Source organism: Homalodisca vitripennis, chromosome 5 (assembly GCF_021130785.1).
Source record: "Homalodisca vitripennis isolate AUS2020 chromosome 5, UT_GWSS_2.1, whole genome shotgun sequence".
Classification (NCBI taxonomy): domain Eukaryota; kingdom Metazoa; phylum Arthropoda; class Insecta; order Hemiptera; family Cicadellidae; genus Homalodisca; species Homalodisca vitripennis.
In genome coordinates, this window is record NC_060211.1 from 146,070,886 (window position 1) to 146,091,006 (window position 20,121).

The 20,121-nt window shown below is 32.1% G+C and overlaps 1 protein-coding gene across 1 annotated transcript; it reads left to right on the forward strand.

Annotated features, from left to right (window-relative positions):
* The first annotated feature begins 398 nt into the window (after positions 1-398).
* On the forward strand, positions 399-18,766 carry LOC124363652. The gene is made up of 3 exons (XM_046818912.1): positions 399-417; positions 17,131-17,190; positions 18,321-18,766. The coding sequence occupies exons 1-3, from the start codon at positions 399-401 to the stop codon at positions 18,764-18,766; spliced, it is 525 nt and encodes a 174-aa protein (XP_046674868.1).
* Positions 18,767-20,121: the final 1,355 nt, after the last annotated feature.

The following is a 20,121-nucleotide window of genomic DNA, read 5'->3' on the forward strand; positions in this document are numbered from 1 at the left end:
TTGGAGAGCATTTGGGCCATTTGAGTTGAGATGGTATCAAGCGAAGTGGACAGTCTGTTAAGAGGGTGGCAGTTAGGAGCAAAGCAATCAGCCCGTCCACAAGGACCATTTTTTATTGGTACCAGCAGCTATTTTACGATATTCGGAACCGATAAATTCATACATGCAGAATGAAACCACCTGTTGCATCCACCGTCACACTGGAGAGCCTTTTCAGTATCAAGTACTTTAGTCATGCAGGACTATGCAAATCAAAGGATCGGGTATTAATGACATGCTGATGGAAAAAGGCAAAACAGTTCCAATACCAAAGATCAGAGGACCCAGCCAGGGCCACCCACAGCTACTCGATCCACCACAGGTGACAATGGCATAAGCCGAGATCAATTAGTTACAGTATGGATAAAAGAGCAGAAGGTTGGTGAGAATTTAGAAGGCAGTGGCGTAAAGAAAAAAAGGCGTGGAGCAGACGACAGACCAAATGTCAGACTATTAGTTACTACTTTCGCGGTGAGGATTTGACATTTCAAGCATTTTTATTGCGTGATTAATACTTTAACAGTATAAAGGTGAAATATTAGATGTTCAACAATCACTTATTTAATAAAATAGTATTAAATAAAACATATGAGAATACTTTTGTTAATTTCCATCCATGAGTATTAAAAAGATTAAAACCACCGAACACATAATTTTTTATCACAGGTTTTTTAATACGTACCCAAACTCAGTTCTTCAATTGATTTTAAACCTAATAAGGCCTTAAAGATTGAATTGAAGCAATTTATTTTGGCATCAGACAATATTTACTTTATTTATTTACTATTTTACTTAAATAATTATTTTAATGTTGTATGACTGTAATAAGAAAAAAAAATTATAAGAACTGGATATATTTAAGTGACAAGTTTTTGTAAACAACTTATGACAACTGGTTTATAGAACAGTAACAAGTTACATTAATAAGAAGTTATTTGACCAAGAGTACTGAGATCTGCGCCAACTGTGTAAAGTTACTGTAACTACGTGACATATTACTTCCAATAAACTTAACAGAGATATAAATCATGTGTTTCTTGGTTTTTGTGTAGTTAGGGCTTACTACTCAGTTTTATTGTACATACTATTAAAAAATTTCTCTTTATACAATTAGGAAAATAACTCTTACAGTAAATAGTTGCAATAATAAAGTTATATTTTTCAATTACGAGCGATTCCAAAATAGCGAGAAGTTTTAATCTCTAAATAAATATATAACAAAATTATCTGAATAAAAAGCACTCTAATATTTATTTAACATAATTAATGTGGAGAATGAACAAATAAATTTTGTTTCACAGACACCAAAGTACCTAAGTCAGCTCTAAAAAGCTTCCAAATCAATTTGGTCTTGGTCAAAATGTGTTTATAAACTGACAAATACATGCCATATAGTCTGAGGTTTGAAGCACCGACAGTTAAACCTCCGGGAATGTAGGTCTGAAATCCCCAATATTTTGTAGCATATTCTGATAGCGCTGTATATTTAAATAACCTTTGTCACAGTATAATTCTAGACATTTTCTCAATGTTCAATGTTTATTTATATATATCTAAATTTTACGTAAATCTAATACGTTGAAATATTCTGATTGTATCCCGTAATACTTTTTTATACATGATAAACACTTTAGAAAGATTCCTTTTAACTTATTATAATACAAGACGTGCAGGTGGAAAAAGTAAAAGGGGTTCACTGTAGAAATGTTATTAAAGAGCCGGACAAAAGGACGGGGCACAGATGTAAATGATCTGTACTCTATTGCTTCAGTCTCGACTAAGGTCCAGGAAATCAAGTTTGTAACGGGCTGTGTTGGACCTTTCTCTCCCACAACAATCAGATTGCTCTCTAAAATATAAATTCAATACAAGACATTCATAGTATCGACTTTACGAATACATCTATTGGACCTTGAATTTTTATTAATTGACTGATACGTCACGTTAGAATATTTGTTCAATAATAAATCCGGTAAGTAACATTTAGTACTTACTGAGGTGCTGTTGAATGATCTTAAAATTTAAATTCTATTTATTAGAGACACACAATAGAGAAAACGTAAAGCTGAAAGTGTGTTCTATGTACCCCACTATGTACTATCTTACAATGTTAGTGATATATAATATTATATAATACTAACACTTACATTCATTCGTGACGTAAAGGTTATGCTAGTAAATGATCAGATACTGTTTATGAAATTGAGTTCTTCTAAAGTGATCTGGTGTAGTATTTTAAATAATTACCTAACTTAAAATGTGCTAAGCAGTATTAAAGAAAACGGTTTTAATTTAAAGATGATATAAAAATGTATTATAAATACGTATTAACTTCATGAAACTTAAAACAACTTTGAAAACATCTTTATTTATATTTTTAAGCAAATCTTTTTTGTCTTGCTATATTTGTAGATAGATATATTTATATTACTGTCACACTACTCAATGAATATGAGTCTTTGTGTGTGTTTTTCAATAATGAGATAGTTGTTAAATGTACATTTCATTACTAGTCTTAAATGTAACCTATTTCAGGTGTAGAATCCGAGAGCAGGAAATACTGTCGAACCCCGCAATAGAATCTTCGAGATGATTATTGAACGATACTTTTCATTACAATAGAAAACTCATACGAAATCATTTAAAAGGCCACCTGATATTTCATAGCCCATATCATAATATTTATTCTTCTATAAGAAAACTATTTAATAATTCATTTATGTTTCAAAATCAGCTATTTGGCCATAAGACTGCCAAATAAAACAACGTAATCACACTGATTGTTCAAACTACAAGGGAAACGATGATTTTCACAAATTTCAGCTGCATTGAAAAGTTTCCCATTAAGGTGCAGAGGAATGAAAAGTATTTAACTGTATCAAGTCTTTTGTCAAGTATATATTTAAGTATGTCAACTAGGAGATTAATAATAATCGAGTTTAGAAAGTTGCTATTGTTACTGTTGCTATGCTTCACATAGGTTTTATACTTGCTTATAAAATACGGACAGAATATAATAAAATCTGTTAAGGCATGAATTAAGAAAAACTAAGACAATTTAACTTGTACATTATATTATTTTAGGAAGGAATACACGTTGAGACATAACAACTACTATATTAAAAATCGCAAACAGTGTAAGAACTGGATATCTTGTATAGATTAAAATTCTTCAACATTACTATATTCAAAACAACTACATGTAGCCAACTGATGTACCTTAAATAAATTTTCTCAACGAAAACCTATTAACGCTATATGAATATGAGTTATAAGACTTGACTGTAAGACAAAATTTGTAAAATACATCACTTTGGCTAACAATAATAAAAAGATAACTAGGAAAGTGGATGCGATTATTTTAAGTAACTCATCAAGTAAAATTCGGTCGATCATAATGATTTTCAGGTCTAGAATAAGATATACTAATAAACAATAAACCAAAGGTCGACAGAGCATCCCCGCCAAGCCAATGTCGTCGAGTCGCTGAGCAAAATCCTTCTGTAATGCGGGGACGTAGCGTTAAGGTATTTCCAGTTTAATTCCAGCGTACCTCAGTGTTTATGAGTATCAGCAATAAGTCTGTCTTGATTACTCGTGTGTATTTTTACTGATTTTGGGCTACATCTTACGTATTAGTTTGTGCCTTATTAATGCACAACTTTTGTTCTGTTTTAAGACTAGCTTTTTTATCGCCATATTTTTTAATACTTTTTGAATGCTAAAATCATGTTTATAATTTTCCACCTAGAGGTCACAGATCCAGAGTTCTGGATACAATCAGCAAATATCCCAGAGCCATTACAATTTAATATCTACTATACTCAATAAAAAAATGTAATAAACATGTTATATATTTTTTTTAATAATTCTTTTACTGTTTAAAATATAGATATTTTAGCGTACCAAGTCTACTTTAAGTTGTAATGGAAATATTTAATTCTGGTTTACATTTATCATCATCGAATATCTATGTACGTTAGTTTGTTGCTTGTTTGAGCAAATTACTCCATAAACTAAAACCAGAGTAGACCAAACACAGTAGTAGTAAGTTTTGAATGTAATCATAGCATTTAAAAACTGTATTCCCAACTATTATTCTCGTAATGTAAAAATCTAAAATGAATATATATGTTTTTACAATGTAGCAAAATTTAGAATAGCCTATTTTATTAGTTTTGCGTAGTGTCTGACATGACTCAATAATTTGATACTTGATCTAGTTTTTTTAACAAAAAACTACTAACAAAACTGCTTTGTCAAACTAAAATATGCAAGCAATCTCTTTCAATATACGTTTCGTTAATTACATATATATTTAGATGACCAAAATAGAAATATTCGATTAAATAAACTACGTTTATTTACAGATAAGCCTGTTAAGAAAATTTAATTATAATTTAGTCTCCCTTACCAGTCCACTGAAGACTCAAATTAACAGTGGAGTGCTGTGGTGGGGTGGGTAGTTGGGAGGGTAGTTGTGAGTGGAGGGGTTTACTCTAACTAGCCGCTGTCTCTTCTCCAAGTAGCCTTTACGATCTCGAAGTTTCAGTAAGTTGTATCAGTAACAATGTCATAACTATTATACCGGAACACAACAGTGATAACTGCTTCTCGTTGTGTTATCATATTGTGGAATGTAAATCTTGACAAAATAAAATTACTTTACTAATTATAGATTTGGTCACTTGCAGCTTATAAACTACAAGCAGTGTTTATAAATACACACAGTAGACTGTCTACTAAGCGGCCGAGTATAATTCATCCATATCGTGCTTACAGTATTCCTTCAGAACAGTATTAACTGATTTTAACAGTGGATTAGATACAATCGTTTTTTTTCTAGCTTTAGTTCCTTTTCTTCTTATCCGGGAATTGATGTATTAGAGGTTTCCTTGCTGATGTAAAGCCAATCGATGATGACTAGTTATAAAGAGCCCTTGTACTTTGTATTTTATTAACAGTCAACATCATAAAATCTCTGAGGAATTGTCTAAGAAAATTAAAACCTAAGTCTTCTTACAAAAATAATGGGGAAAGATAGATAATGATAATAATTTAAAACATAATAATGTTATTCTATTATTTTAAAGTGCTTGAACTTATTACAATTTAGTTAGTATTTATTTATTGACTTTCACTATAATTATTTCACTCAAACAATTTATTTTAAAGCAGATTATCAATTTAAATGAGAAAATTATGTTCCAGAAATAGCAATAAACATTCGGAAATAAAAAAATTATATTATTATTCCTACATATATTATGAACAACACCTAGTAATCTTAATGCAGTAGTGTTTGGTTATAAATAATATTCTATTTATTAAGAAAACTAAATGTTCAAAATAAAACATTTACTCGTAATTATGTGGTAATTCTGCTGCTGTGCTCTCAATAAACATTACTTGAGAAACCACTGTAACATTTAAGTTGTGACAGTAAAACGGCAGGCTTTTGAATGCTTTTACTTCAAAATAAACTTATCCAATTAAAACTAATAATTGCTATTGTTTGCTTTATGCTGTAGAATTCAATATTATAAACGCTGCCATAAAAAATTATAAGAGAGTAATTAAAACGTCGTGAAACTCATAAAGTCTTCAAGATGAGTGTAATGGTCTTGAAAAAGAGGAGGTTGACTTTACAAATGGCCTCGCATTTCGTGATGCCCGTGAACGTGGAGGGCAGACAGGCAGCAATGTGATCAATTGTTACAATTTGTTAAGCAATAGAATTTTTTTCGCTAATAGTTTTTATTTTTACTAAAACTAAGATTCCTAATGGTAGCATACGTCTATACAATTATTTATGGACCCTACTGCCCTTTTATGCATTCAATGATCCCTATTATATCCTGAAAAATAAATAAATTTGGATAGCTTAACGCTTAAAGCCTTAATAAAAATAAAATACATCCAAAGTCTGAAGAATTATTATACAGTAAGTAATCGTAAGATAAGTATTTTAGAACAATGTAACTTGTTTATCTATACAGCTTCACCAACACCAATTTGCCTCTATCAGGTAACTACTGAAGTAAAAAAAAACATTAAGTTTAGGTTCAATGCAAAGTTTGTTTAATTAAAACTCCTGGATCTGCATAAACCAGCACCAACATTGTAGAAGTTCTATTAGTTATCTTTAAATGTAGCGCCGGTGTATATCTTGTAATCTGAGAGGGCTGCTGCAATTTAATTCTAATGTTTTCTAGGTAGGAGGTGTGGATTGTAATGTTTATTTACCAAATCATGGTATTTATTTGTAAGTGTGTTTGTTATGTATTAAATATTAGTCCACCATTTTGATAGAAGGAAATCGGGCATACAGACAGGCTTTTCTGCTTATGACAACTCATTTTCAAATCCTTAATACTTCAGAGTTATTTTACTAATAAAATATTTTTGAAAAATTATTTCACGGAAAAAAAAGCATGGGATTTATATGTATTTTTATAATTTAGGTGAACGGATAAAAATCCACTAATTGTATTATAACTAATCTTGCACTTATGTTTTTAATTTGTTGCAATATTCTATTTTGTGTATAGTGGAGATTTTATTTCACCACATAAAGTATCTAAAAAACACATTTTAAGATTTCGTAAAAAATTTGGCAAACTAATACTAAAATTAACAACTACTTAAATATTTAATCTCCCAGGACAAGATCCTTGACCAGTATGATTACTAGTTGACGTGGTGATATAAATGCTGTTTAACGAGTTTTTCTTTATTTAAAAATTTACTTTAAAAAGCACCTGATTCCAGAGAGAAACTAAGAGAATGTGTTTCCATTGAATACACTTTTAAAATTACATGTCTCATGATAAGGAGTGTAATTTCAAAATTTAAAGTGACCCGCCTTTTCCCCCTTTGAAAAATCAGTTGGAGTAGATAATGCAGAAGTACACACCGTTCCACGTCTCGTAACAGGCTTCGCTAAGGTTTCATATAAAACTTTATATCTTTAACTCATCTCATTCTAGAGATGTCTTGCGTAGACAGACACACAATATTATGCAGAAGAAAATTTAACACAATAAAAAGACGATGAACCTAGTTCCTAGGTTTGGACATGCACCATCATAAGATACATTCTTTTGCATATATACGAGATGAGGTTAAATAAAATTTTTATGACATTCATGAAATTCTTCTCAGGATATATGCCACATGATTTATTCACATTTTTGTTTGTTAAATTAGTTTCCATATCAGTGCTAAAATAATAAAGGTTCCGTTCAGCTAAGAGGTTACTGCACTACAAGTGTTTGCTAGAATCAATCTTCTAGCCAACTTATTACTTTGGGGGAGTTTTGCGCGGTTCGTGGTCAAAATTTCGTGGTTGTTCAGTTCTGTAACAGAAATATTCTGTGGCCATCTCTTCGCTGTCAGATCATTTTATAATTTCAGGATCCGTATAGCTGTGAATATTGCATCCATTTTATTGTTAAAGAGATGTATTTTTTATTAGGAAGGTATTTGGGCTGTTTTGCAATGTACAAAAGGAAGTATTCAGGGTTATTGCTATATTTTATAAATAAAGATCAAAAAGCGCCAGTCATTGATGTTCCCTGCAAAGGGTCAGTACATAACATCAAAGTGTTATAATAAATTAACATTCATAGCTTTGAGGGCTAGATTTGATTTATTAGTGCACATCTATCTGCATCTTCTTCTCTGTACCGTACTGCTGTTGAGCCAACACACAAGTGTTTTCTGTTGTGGACTGACCGTTAATAATCTACCACTGTTACTAAGTAAAAAACTAAATATGAATTTATAAAAATGTCATAATGATATGGCATGTCATAATACTATAACTATTTCATGTGTATAGTATGTACATTCAGATATTTGAACTTTCTTTAGAGATATTTATTCATTATCAATTTATTCATCAATTTATTAATTACAAAGTCAGAACTTAGAAGATTCATATTGACTCCATTGGAAAGTTGGAAAATGATAAGAAAAGTTTCGTTGTTTTAGTCAAAGTGGATGTTAATTAAACTCATTCATCCACGTTACTGAACTTCTACAACTTATTTCTTATAAACGTTATCAGGGAATTATGAATGTACTTCGTTAAGTTAGAAGAACGATCTTGTTACTACTTAGTACAATTCAATCCTTTATTAAAATTACCAACTTTAAGATAATTTTAGGCTATGTCTCCTGATACCATCACCAAAACTGTAACATCGGTAACGGTACATTTAGTGAAATTTTTCAAATGGAAAAAATATTTTACTTACATTAATGTATTCTTGTTCTATTTATATTTACACAATTTATCGTGTATTGTAATTGAAACTCGTTACTGGAATAGACATTGCATTGATCGGTAAGATATTTTTTCCAGGAGGATAATGGTAATGCACATTCAACTATATTAGATTAAAAGCTTGATAGAGTGGAACAACAACTAACACCATCCCAACATTTTTCCATCCTGCGACTGCTTTGTATGTTACTTCAAACATGTTGCTTACAACGTCTTCAGAGAATGCCTATACAATTTCTTCAATTGGCATTAACAGCATGATGGCTTTTCTTCTCAGATTTTTTGTTTTTAAAAATCTCTGCAGAATTTGTCGTCGACTATCGATATAGACAATTTCCCAAACAATTTCTTTAAAGGTACAAATTAAAGGTTTTACATTTGCGTATGAAAAACGTAGTTTTTATAATTGCTATGATCGATGAGGAATTTTAGTCAGGAAAATCGGAAGCTCTTCATGTAATTGCAACCGTATCAACGAGACGATCTCCACTTTGAGTCTGCTTAATAAGCTTCACGTTCATCTCAAGATGAAGTTACTACGAGAGCACGCGTGGTAACACGCCATTGGCTCACCCACTGCTCTATAAATTGGTTCATAAAGTTCATTACGTCTTTAAATGAAGGCTGTAAGAGCACCAATCAGTCATTTGAGAGTCTCTGGCTTTTTGCCGCAGCCGCTGCTGGCAAACAATTGTGCGACGTTATAGGCGACCCGTTGCCCACAACATATCTGCTGTTGCGTTCTCCTTTTCATTGACACTAACGTGAGAATCTAAGTGAAACATTATCGTACGCCTTTCCCTTTTAATTTTATTACCAACAAAATGTTTTACCATTTGTATGTTTTATTTGAGCTTCTTTCCTCACGTTTTGTGTACAGATTAATGTTTCAATTTTTAAAAGGGAACATTAACACAGCTTTAAGCAATCATGGTATATCTTAAAGTATCTACCAAACATGATGGGTTTAGAATTGTTTATTATAGGCCAGTGTAAAACGTGCGTAATTTAACACCGGATTAAGAATTAGATGTAAATATTCCACATAAGTTAGTTTCATGATTTCAACGTCTAATTTTTACCTTGTCTATAATTTTTCCATAAAAGAATACTGAAATTCTGAGGTTAGAGTTAGACATTGTGGGACTTAATTATTGTTGAGAACAATCTAGAGTATCAAGTATACGAATTTTATAGATTTAAGTTGCTCATTTTAGGTTTTGTTTTCAACTTTTATCCACTTAACGATTTACTAAGGTTACTTTTAAAGTACAACTGTCCCTATTTTTTATTTACAGTATGTTGGCACCCACAAATAGGTAGGCTTCTCATACTTTCCATGAAACAACTTACATAATATTTCTTTTTCTAGTTTTTACCGTTGTATTTTGCATTGAAATCATATTAGTTTAATTTGTAATTTTCATATATTAAGCATTAACAGTTACGTTAGTTTGTCCAATTGTCCTAATCAATATTTATAATTTATAATTTTGTAATTTTTTATTTGTAATTGGACAAAATTTTTCAAACAAAAACCTGAAGCTTAATACATTATTACTTGTTCTTATGTCTGGGGAACGTAAGAAAAAAACAAATATAAATCTAATCGTGCAACCAATCCATAGAAGAAGCTCGTCCATTACAATATTCTTGAATAAGTGTCATTATGTAGTCATTTAATAAAACTAAAAACCTGTTAAACTTGTTGTATGTAATGTAATGTTTTATATGATAATTTTCCTTGTTACTATTTCTATCTCATAATAGTATTACTGTTTGTTAAATTAGTTTTTATAAAAAACCTAGCAATACATAACGTACTACCTTAATCATTTCCTCGTGTAGCGTTTTCGTGATAAAGTTAGAGTTTAAATTAATAACTGTAAACGTAGTGGAATGAGACAGAATTTCACATCTGACATGAACAATATTTCACAGTAAATCGTGAATTGCACGTCAAGAGAGCCACGAGAGACTGTAATACTATCGGTATTGGCCACAAGTCAACTGTAAGCCGAACTTACTAGACAGCCATTGTCCTCAGTGGACATGTTCACCCATTTCAGTGATTGTCACTTCAAGTACTCAAGGTGTGCCAACGTCAACAGTCAGCTTTCGATGTATTATAAAAAATTACTAAATAGTGTGAAATAGCCATCATGAGAAACTATTACAAAATTTTTCTTTTTATAATATCCCATTGCTTGTATATAATTATATGAACTATCCAGGACTTGTAACTTGAACAGAACGATTTTATGGAAACTGTTGAGAACTTGCAATAAAACTGTAGAAACTATAAGATGCTTTGGCCAAATGTTTCTAAATAAAAATATTTTAGTAAGGTTATTAAAAGACTGAAACATGAAGAAAATAATCATTGTCAGCTTAAGTTTTAATTGTTAAAATAACCAGGAATTAAGTATTAACTGAACGTTAGCGAAGCCTATTCCTCGAGGTGGTGGAGGGGGGCTGGAAACATTTCGTTCTGCATGTCTTCTTACATGATATCTGCAGAACAAAATTACATAATAGACTTAACATTTTCCAAAAAGCATCATTTCTATAAAGGCAAAATATTTAACACACATGGAATATGTAACTCTATGGAATTCGATTAAACATAAGTGAAGATCTTCACTTATGTGTTTTACGATTTCTGTTTTCCTATTCACTTAACAGTAGTGGAAAATAAAAAATTCCACAAGCGTCTAATTTGATGGTCATTTTTAGGGGTAATGCATGATTATGGCGTTATTTTATTATTTATATTAAGTTGTTAAAAATGTGTACCATTTAAACAACGTTGGTTAAATAAATCATTAATCTCTGTAATATAAAAATGTTGGTGGGATATAAGGAAAGTAAGGAGAATTAAGGGGCTTGAAACGTGAGTTCCAAACTTATTAAAAACTCAACACTCTGCGACACCAAAACCCTGTTAAAAGGTCACAGCTAATGTATATTAATACGAAAGCTACTGTAGTTCAAGATGTATTTGTACGTTACAGAAAAGTTTTATTTTGAAGTACATATGAATATAATAATAAGTTATATTACTATCACTTTTGCCTGACGTTATGTTACTTTAGTTCTCAAGAATTAGGTCGTTATAGCTATTTCAGTTATAAAGTATGGAGTTATTTAGTATCTATAAATTCAACATAAACTACATAAAACATTAAATTAGGACAATGATGTAAATCTGATTTTATAAAGTTATTACCACATTATCTTGCATTATAATTTAATTAAGCTGTAAGAAGGTATTTTATCGGATTCGACGTGATACAATCAAATTGCTCAAATACTACAATCACTCAGACTACATATATGTATAATAAAGTAGTGTAATAAATATAAAAGGTATTGGTAAGCCAGAAGACAGGTATAGCTTGAATTTACAGGTGAAATTTCCAGTCTGTAGCTCATTCTCTAGATGTACAGTGAGGGGATAGGCAATCATAAAAAAGAAATATCCACGGCTTCAAAGCAGGCAGTACAAAGATTGATAGGTTTCAATGACGTTCAGTATAATCATGTGTAAGGGCATTTACCACCTTAACTCATTCTTGTCTACATACAAATGAATTTACCAGCTAAATTGAAAGTATATAGATGGAATCTTTCACGAGATACCATACGGATAGTTATGGTACAAATTTAAAATAACAGTGCCCAGTTTCTGGAGGCCTTTTTGTGTATTTTGTTTACTTTTTTATGTAAAGAAGAGACCGATCTCCTTTTAAACCTTATTCTGTCCGTCTCCATGGACCACTTGCCTGCGCAATAATCTTATCAAACACAGTAAAGGGAAGTGTAAATACAGTACAAGGTCGATGGTACTGATAAAAGTACTTTGGCCACAGACAGGATTTTAAGCTGCGCTATCTCTAACTCACACCCGAAGTCCAACGTCTTAGATCGCTCGGCCATCGGCACTCCCATGTAAGGCTTTATTTAAAAAAATTAACGATGACGAAAATATGACAAATAAATTTATTTCAGCATCTACCCATGTACTGTCTTTTGGTACAAAAGCAAATCAATTTAATATACATGTTTAGTTCTTCAATGCAATGCTACCGTTTTTGGGTAAGCTCTTCGAAATTGCTTATATATTGGAATGGAACCCGTTCTACACGAATGTACAGTTATATTATTCACAGTAAAAAATATATTCTCTTCGTTAACGAAATAATGTTGTGGTAACTATCAGCTTAATATTAACGGGACATTAAATAGCGATTGTTACTTTTTGTTTTTGTAAAATGCCCTTACTCCTATCTTGCCTTCAAGATACTATAAATTGACTTTTTTTAAATTAACGTAATGTTATGGATTCTAGATCATGGGCTATCTCGCTACCCGTAACTGATTCAAAGTTTATTATGGGTAAGTTTATCAATTAGTTCTTAATGAAATATAAAGAAACCAATTTTATAAAGTGTTCTTAAGGATGCATTGAAAATAATAGCATTTATCACTTAAAGATGATAAAATTGCAAGAAACTGTAGCTTATACTTAAAATTACAATTTTGTTAAAGAAAGTTTAAATATACGTTGTTTTCTGGCTTTCTGAGAAGCAAAAGCGACTACTACAGTTTGTACGAGTAGTAGCTGATATTTTAGAAAGTTTCACTTTTAATGTAGAGAATTGCCAAGTAATTTAGGTGATCTTCTGATAGAGTCATGGGAAGATATTTTTATATCCTCTTCAAAGCACTAAAGGATCTTTCATCCGGAGCATTGGTTATTAGAATTGTAAGAAATATTTTCAAGATATTTTCTAGATTGGGAAAGGTGTCTTTGACCCTTTTTTTCTCTCTAAAATATTATGCCATGTCTCTTGACAATTCTTACTCACGTTTACGTCCATTCCTTCACCTATGGTGGGTCTACTTTTTACATTTGATTCTTCTAAGACGTTCAGGAACTCATGAAAGTGTCTAAACTCTATTAACTCTAAAAAAACGACAATTCAATGAACTTTTAATAAACTTCGGATAGATTCATTAGGTGACTTCTTAAAATTCAATCGTATTGAACGAAAAGCAAGTTCTAAAACATTTTAAAATATGCTGAAGTTTTCCTTGTCTGTTTTTAATTCGGAAACAATTATGTCTGAAACCTCATTGAATATTTCCATTCTCACTAAATCTCTACCCTGTAATATAACCTCATTATCTGTTGAGGATGCGGTCTCATCATCAAATTTCATCTTCTTTTAAATCATTTCATTTCATCTTTTTTGTATTAAAATGTTTCTGTCAAAAATATCGATAAGCTTGTGAAATCACCTTCCATTGCTAAGAAACCCTCACATATATACTAAAAATAGTCTTACAATACATCCAGCAGCTGTACTGCAATCATCATATTGCACCCTCCTTTTTGTAAACACTTACTAGTTTTACTCAGACTTTCAAGCAAGGGGTTCCATAAAATTGTAAAAACGGCAATTTCGTAGAAGGTTAGCTTTTTGGCAAGTCCTAGTGCATGTGCTTCATATGAAAGTTTTTAATGATCAGTTGCACGTGTTTTTAAAAGAGCATTTTAAATTTCTGCATAGTCATTTTAGTGCTAAGGCAGCTTCAACTCTGGCGGACCACTTGGAGTCCTTGAGTCTTTTCACGAATAGGTAGATTGTTTGATGAACATCTTCTACAGAACGGCAAATTTTCTGTATATCAGTGCTACCATCTTCAATCTCGATAGTTACCCACACGATTTTAGAAAGTGAACATGTAAATTTCGTAAATTGGCCAATTTCGTGAATGACAGAATATCAACTTTTGAACATACACAAATATTAATTATTTATGCTTTGGTGCATCAAAGTATTTGTTCAGGTTAGAATTTTGATTTCTTTGTTTTGTCACCAGGAATAAATTTATAATAAATATTCATTTAAAAGTCCTTTTAGCCATTTAATAAATAAGAACAACAGACACTTGAAGTACGAAAATACGTCTGAACTGCGCATATCCCCACCTGTTGGTTGCTCCCACAGTTCTAGCCCCTAATTGTAATATACACTTATGTATAAAAGATAGGCAAACATAGTATTTTTACATTTATTTGCTGTATATTAGAAGTAAAAATCAGATTTCTAAAGTATACAGTTATTGAAAAAAAAAAATCAGGAAAGACCTAAAATATTTGTACTGTATATTTTAATAACCTATTTGTGAGGCCCCAGGGCCACCAACCTACGACATGTGCGATACGGTAAATGCGCCCCTGACCTGTATCAGAGCATATAATAAAGTGACAAATGAACACTCTGTATGGGTACTCAACATATACATGTGTCTATATGGTTACAACGAGCAAGAGTGTTTTTTTTAGGTTTAAACGTAAAAACGTATGTTACATATATTAATCATTTAAAAAAGTTGTTCAGAAAAATTAAATGTTTAAATCCCTGTTTTGTAATATACATATTTGTGTTTTATGCCCTAATACTTCTGAAACGTGAAATTAACTTCATAAAATTCTTAATTTTTAAGTGCTTTAATGAAATAAGGAACTGTAAAAATGCTATCGTACTAATTATTTAAACTATTTAATTAACGTTACTCAATTTTCTAAATTTTTGTTATAAAAATTATGAAAGAGTTTTATGTTTAGGTATTTAGTAATCTAAAAGCTCTTAAGGCGAATTTCATACTGCTTATTCAGAATAAAACCTAATTAACTTAATTTATGAAATTATTTAGTACTATGTAATATATGACAGTGTTCAATTCTAAGGGCAATGAGGTCTGTGAAGTTTTGTGAACTATGTGTGGAGTCTGTGAACATAGGGCACTGATATATTTTAACTGTCAATACGAGACACATCGTTAGTCATAATGAGTGTACAGCAACATTTGCTGTTACTTTCCAATCCCTTTGTCTATATTTGCCAAGTCTTATATTTTTATATCTTCTATCGAAAGGCATCAAGCAAGTTCTTACACAATTCTATCACCAATGAGAAATGTCAATGGATTTTTAAATAGCAGTTAGTGAAATTAAATGAAACAATTTTTTAAAATCATATAAATATTTTTGTGCTTGCATTTTTTATGGATAATACTCAATATCATTAATTTTACTTAGTAATTGTTTTTTATTCTGCGTTTGTTGAAATATGCTCACAATAATAAAGCTGGAATTTATACATACATACAAATTACGCCTAACTTTCCCTCGCACGAACCGATAATATACCAGAAAGCTAACAGCGGAACGGTTGGAAGATGTAAACATCGTAAACTCGCTCCTGGTGTTCTGTCCTACGGCGACCGTTTCCCAGGAATAAATCTGACATTATGGCCTATTGACGTCGGATGTTGAGAACTGTCTGTTTATAATGTGTTATAAATTTCATTCAGCACGTTTTTCTGACTCACCCCGAATATATTTTACCCACTTTAGTGTTTTACAATCACTTTTATTCCCATTGCCCGTATAAATCACAACTCAACGAATATATACAAAACTTGTTATGTAATTCTGGTACATATTTAATTTAACCTTAATACAAAACATATAGTCATATAATTTTGATAAGTTTAATTTTAGTATTAATGTGAAATGTATAATTTACTATGGAAAATGCTAATTGAAATTTGGTGTCGAAAATATAAATCATTCTAAACAAAATTTTCTTACAAACGCAAAACCAAATACGATCCAATCACAATTTCGATTAACCTCTAACTCTCTTAACATTACTTTTAACGGTAATACATGTGTATCGTGAGTGTAAATACCCTGATGTATACCTACTTTCGGTACAAAAATATCATATGACACCATCGTGTTACATCATAAGTGCTTTCACTAAAAAGTCCACTGTCTTCGAATTTAAGATCCCTCTACACTGGTCTAAGAGATTTCAAGTTGCAATGACATAGTAGAACTACCCAATCAAATACATGGGATGTAGCAGGTAAATTCATTTTAATACTTAGATAATATTCATAAAACTTGTTTTACAATCCGAATTCAGAAACCCAAAACAGTGTTCTTCAAACCCAAATCCAACTATTCTGGTATGAATTGCAACTATTCTGGAAGGATATTGGAATATTGTTCAGTCGAAATTACTCTTGAGTCTCGAGTAATTTATTCGCTATTCAAAATGGACGTCTTAGCAGAAAATACAAGTACATAAAAATATTACAGTACAATATGTGATAAACCAAATTTTCTATGAACTATATGCTTCGGTAGTCTGTGAGCTAAGAACATTTTCTAACGTAAAAGTACAAGACCTAGTTTTTCAAAGACATTTTCAACCAAGGAGGTATTTTTCCTAAGAAACAAAACAATTGTTAGCCTTTTAGAGGAAATCAAAATGGGAGGGTAACGAAAGTGTTAAAAATAAGAAAACGGCAATTATTCTCCGATTATATGTTATAGCTATATAATACATAAAATATAACATTCAAACTATAAAAACTGTAAGTCTTCACTTTCATAGTATGTCTATGATAAGCCGACGCTTATTTACAGCATTCATTTACTTGTCTGAAGATATTAAATGTGTCAAGGTAAACAAATTTAATCTGAGGGAAAATTATCATTTCATATTTTTAACCTTTTTACACCCTTTATATTAAACTCCATCATAAACAGCGTGTCGTAGACTGATTTCATTTTTAGGGAAAATCCTTCTGTCAATTCTAGAAAGTGATGATTTCTCCATCTATACGAGTACTTATACGATGTAAATTGGCCTCGGCTCATGGGCCACTTATACAGTAAAGACCAAGGAGTCTTTGATTAGTTGATTTTCGCGCAGGAACACAGTATGTCAGTGTGGAAGGAGGATTGAGTAGGGTGGTGGACACAGATCTACCAGGTAAAATATTTCAGTCGTATGTTACCTTACTTTGTCCTTCGTTACATTTGGAAACATTTAAATATGTACAGTAATTAGTTTACGAGTTAATTACTATAATGAAACACACAGCCATTTAATTACATATCTATTTCAGATACAAGACTCAATTTCCTTAGCGGATATCTGCGGTTTTGAAATACAGGAAAAGGAAGACTGCTTCTATTCACTGGGATTTGTGGTTGAGGGTAAAGGGACGTCTGATGCCGGAACTTCCTTCGGGGTGGAAGTATCTGTTTGTATTGATATCCAACACTGCAGGGCATTTCGGTTGCAGCTGCATATGTGGCACAGTAGATATGTCACAACCAGCTGTGAGAATTATGACTAAAGAATGTTGATGGCCAACAAATAATGTATATCAATCATTGTTCTAAACATATGATATATTTTATGAGACCAAACTGCTGTACAACCCGGTATGCGATTCCAATAATTAAAGTTGGAAAATATTTAAGAAAATTGAATAATTTATATCATATGTAGCGCTACGTAATGAGAGTACGTCAAAACGCACACAAAGAAGACAGTGGCTGACATAACGGTTACGACAAAACTCTTCATATAAGATTTTAAGTGATGCATTGCTTACTTTTACAAAATAGTTTACTTTTACAAATAGAGTACTAGTGCCAAAAACTAAAATATACGTGTAAGTGGTGCTATCTTTGCTAATACAATCATTTAACTCATTATATTTTTATTTAGAGAACATAAATTATACTAATGTATATGAAATGTATATATATAATTTATATTAAATAAAAATACTACTAATTAGTTTGTAATTATTTTCTAACTTTCACTTCTAGTATTGTCATCTTCGTGTTTTGTTTGATTGTCACAAACAGTTTCATAAAATGTATTAGTACTATTTATATATAGTTTAGATATAGATATAGTTTCCAAATAAATTGTTGAATGAAATAAATTGTTGGCAATAAATAAATTGTTGCCATGAAGCTCATGGCAAATGCAATCTTTTGCTGAAATTTTTTTACATCAGTTTATAGTGACTCTGATGTCATCGCACCTTCGTTTGATTTTTGAATGGAATATGTCTATCTCTAATTGTCCTGTTTTTGCCACAGACATCCAACGAGGCTTGAGTTATTGGATCAGCACAAAGGAGCAGGTCCTGACGGCGTACCCCCACTGGGTACTTAAGCATTGTGCTCACATTTTGGCACCACACCTTGCTCTGCATTTTGGGGCCTTACTTAGATCAGGTGTCTTTCCTGCCGTTCTCAAGCAGAGTTATATTGTTCCGATTCACAAGTCAGGTGACAAAGCAAATGTTATGAACTATCGTCCTATATCTATTCAACCTGCCATTGCTAAAGTGTTTGAAAGTGTTGTTCTCGACTTCCTCTACTTTCGGCTTAGCCGTTGTATGGTAATGGAACAGCATGGATTCATGAGAGGGACGCTCGACTGTGACGAATCTTCTTCAATTCCAGGAAGTCGTCACACTTCTGCGCTTGTTAGCGGTCACCAAGTGGACTGCGTCTACCTGGATTATGCCAAAAGCATTTGACAGGGTTAATCATCATATTCTGCTTGCAAAGCTGCATGGATATGGGATTTGTGGGTCCTTGTTAAAGTGGCTGGAAAATTATCTACTGAAGAGAGAGTGTTTCTGGTCAAATGTGATGGCACTACATCAACGCCTTATCCTGTCCTTTCTGGCGTACCGCAGGGATCCCACCTTGGACCCCTGCTGTTCAATCTATTTATAAATGACGTTGGAGGTGTTATTACCACTAAATTTTCCATGTTTGCTGATGACATCAAAGTTTTATACCTGTGTGCTTAGTGAGTGAGCAAAATTCAACTAGATCTGTAATCATCATTGATCAGTATAAGTGATTGGTGCGACAGCAACTCCATGGAATTAAATCTTTCCAAGTGCAGGGTAATGACATTCCATCGTGGCAAGAGCTGTCGTCATTTCAACTACAGCATCAATGGCAAACAGCTTGAAAGAGTGTTCAGGATACGTGACCTTGGTGTTATTCTAAACTCCTCCCTAAGTTACAATGACCATATTTTGAACGTCACTTCTAGAGCCAATGCTCTCATCGGTTTCATTGTAAGATCTACTAGAGACTTTAGATCCCCAATCATCACCATGGTCAATCTATACAAGACCCTAGTACGCCCTGTTTTGGAATACGGTTCTGTAATTTGGTCACCCTATCAAATTGGCCACAATGAGATGCTGAACAGGGTTCAGGTAAGTTTTGTGCGTCTCCTCGGAATACGACTTGGATATACCTTACTGGGCACTCCAGTGGCTGAAGTGGAGGACATGTTTGGCTTGCAGTCCCTCTCTCTCCGAAGGAAGTTCCTCGACCTTGTGTTTTTGAACAAGATCGTGAGTGGTGTGCTGGATTGCCCGGTCATCTTAAGCTACATCGACATATCCATCCCAAGAGGTACTAGGTCGAGGACAATCTTCCAGAGAAGATCCATGCCCTCATACTATGCGTATAACTCATCAGTCCCAAGACTCCTCCGCTGTGGCAGTGACGTGGCTCCACTGATTGACTTCTTCATGAGGCCAACTGGATTTAGAAATGAACTATTTCAAATTATTTATAAGAAACCCTAGTTGGGCTTTTTGTTGTGGCAGTATCATAGGTATGGCAATTTCTGTTTAGGGTAAAATTTTTGCACTCTTTTTTTTACTTTATGTATGCCTAACTCATTGTTGTTTGTTATTGTCTTGGTTGTTGAAGTTTGTTCTAGGTTTATCTTTTGTTATTTCTTTAGGAAATGTAATTTTTTTATTTTTTAAAATTTTTATCATATTGTTATAGTTTGTTTTCAAGTTTATTGCTTTAAAAATTTTACTGTTGTAGTCGTTCAAGTTTTATTTTTGATTGTTGC

Coding starts and splice junctions, on each gene's coding strand:
- LOC124363652 (XM_046818912.1), top strand. Junction 17,191..18,320: donor GGTGGACACAGATCTACCAG/GTAAAATATTTC, acceptor TTTTTGCCACAG/ACATCCAACGAGGCTTGAGT.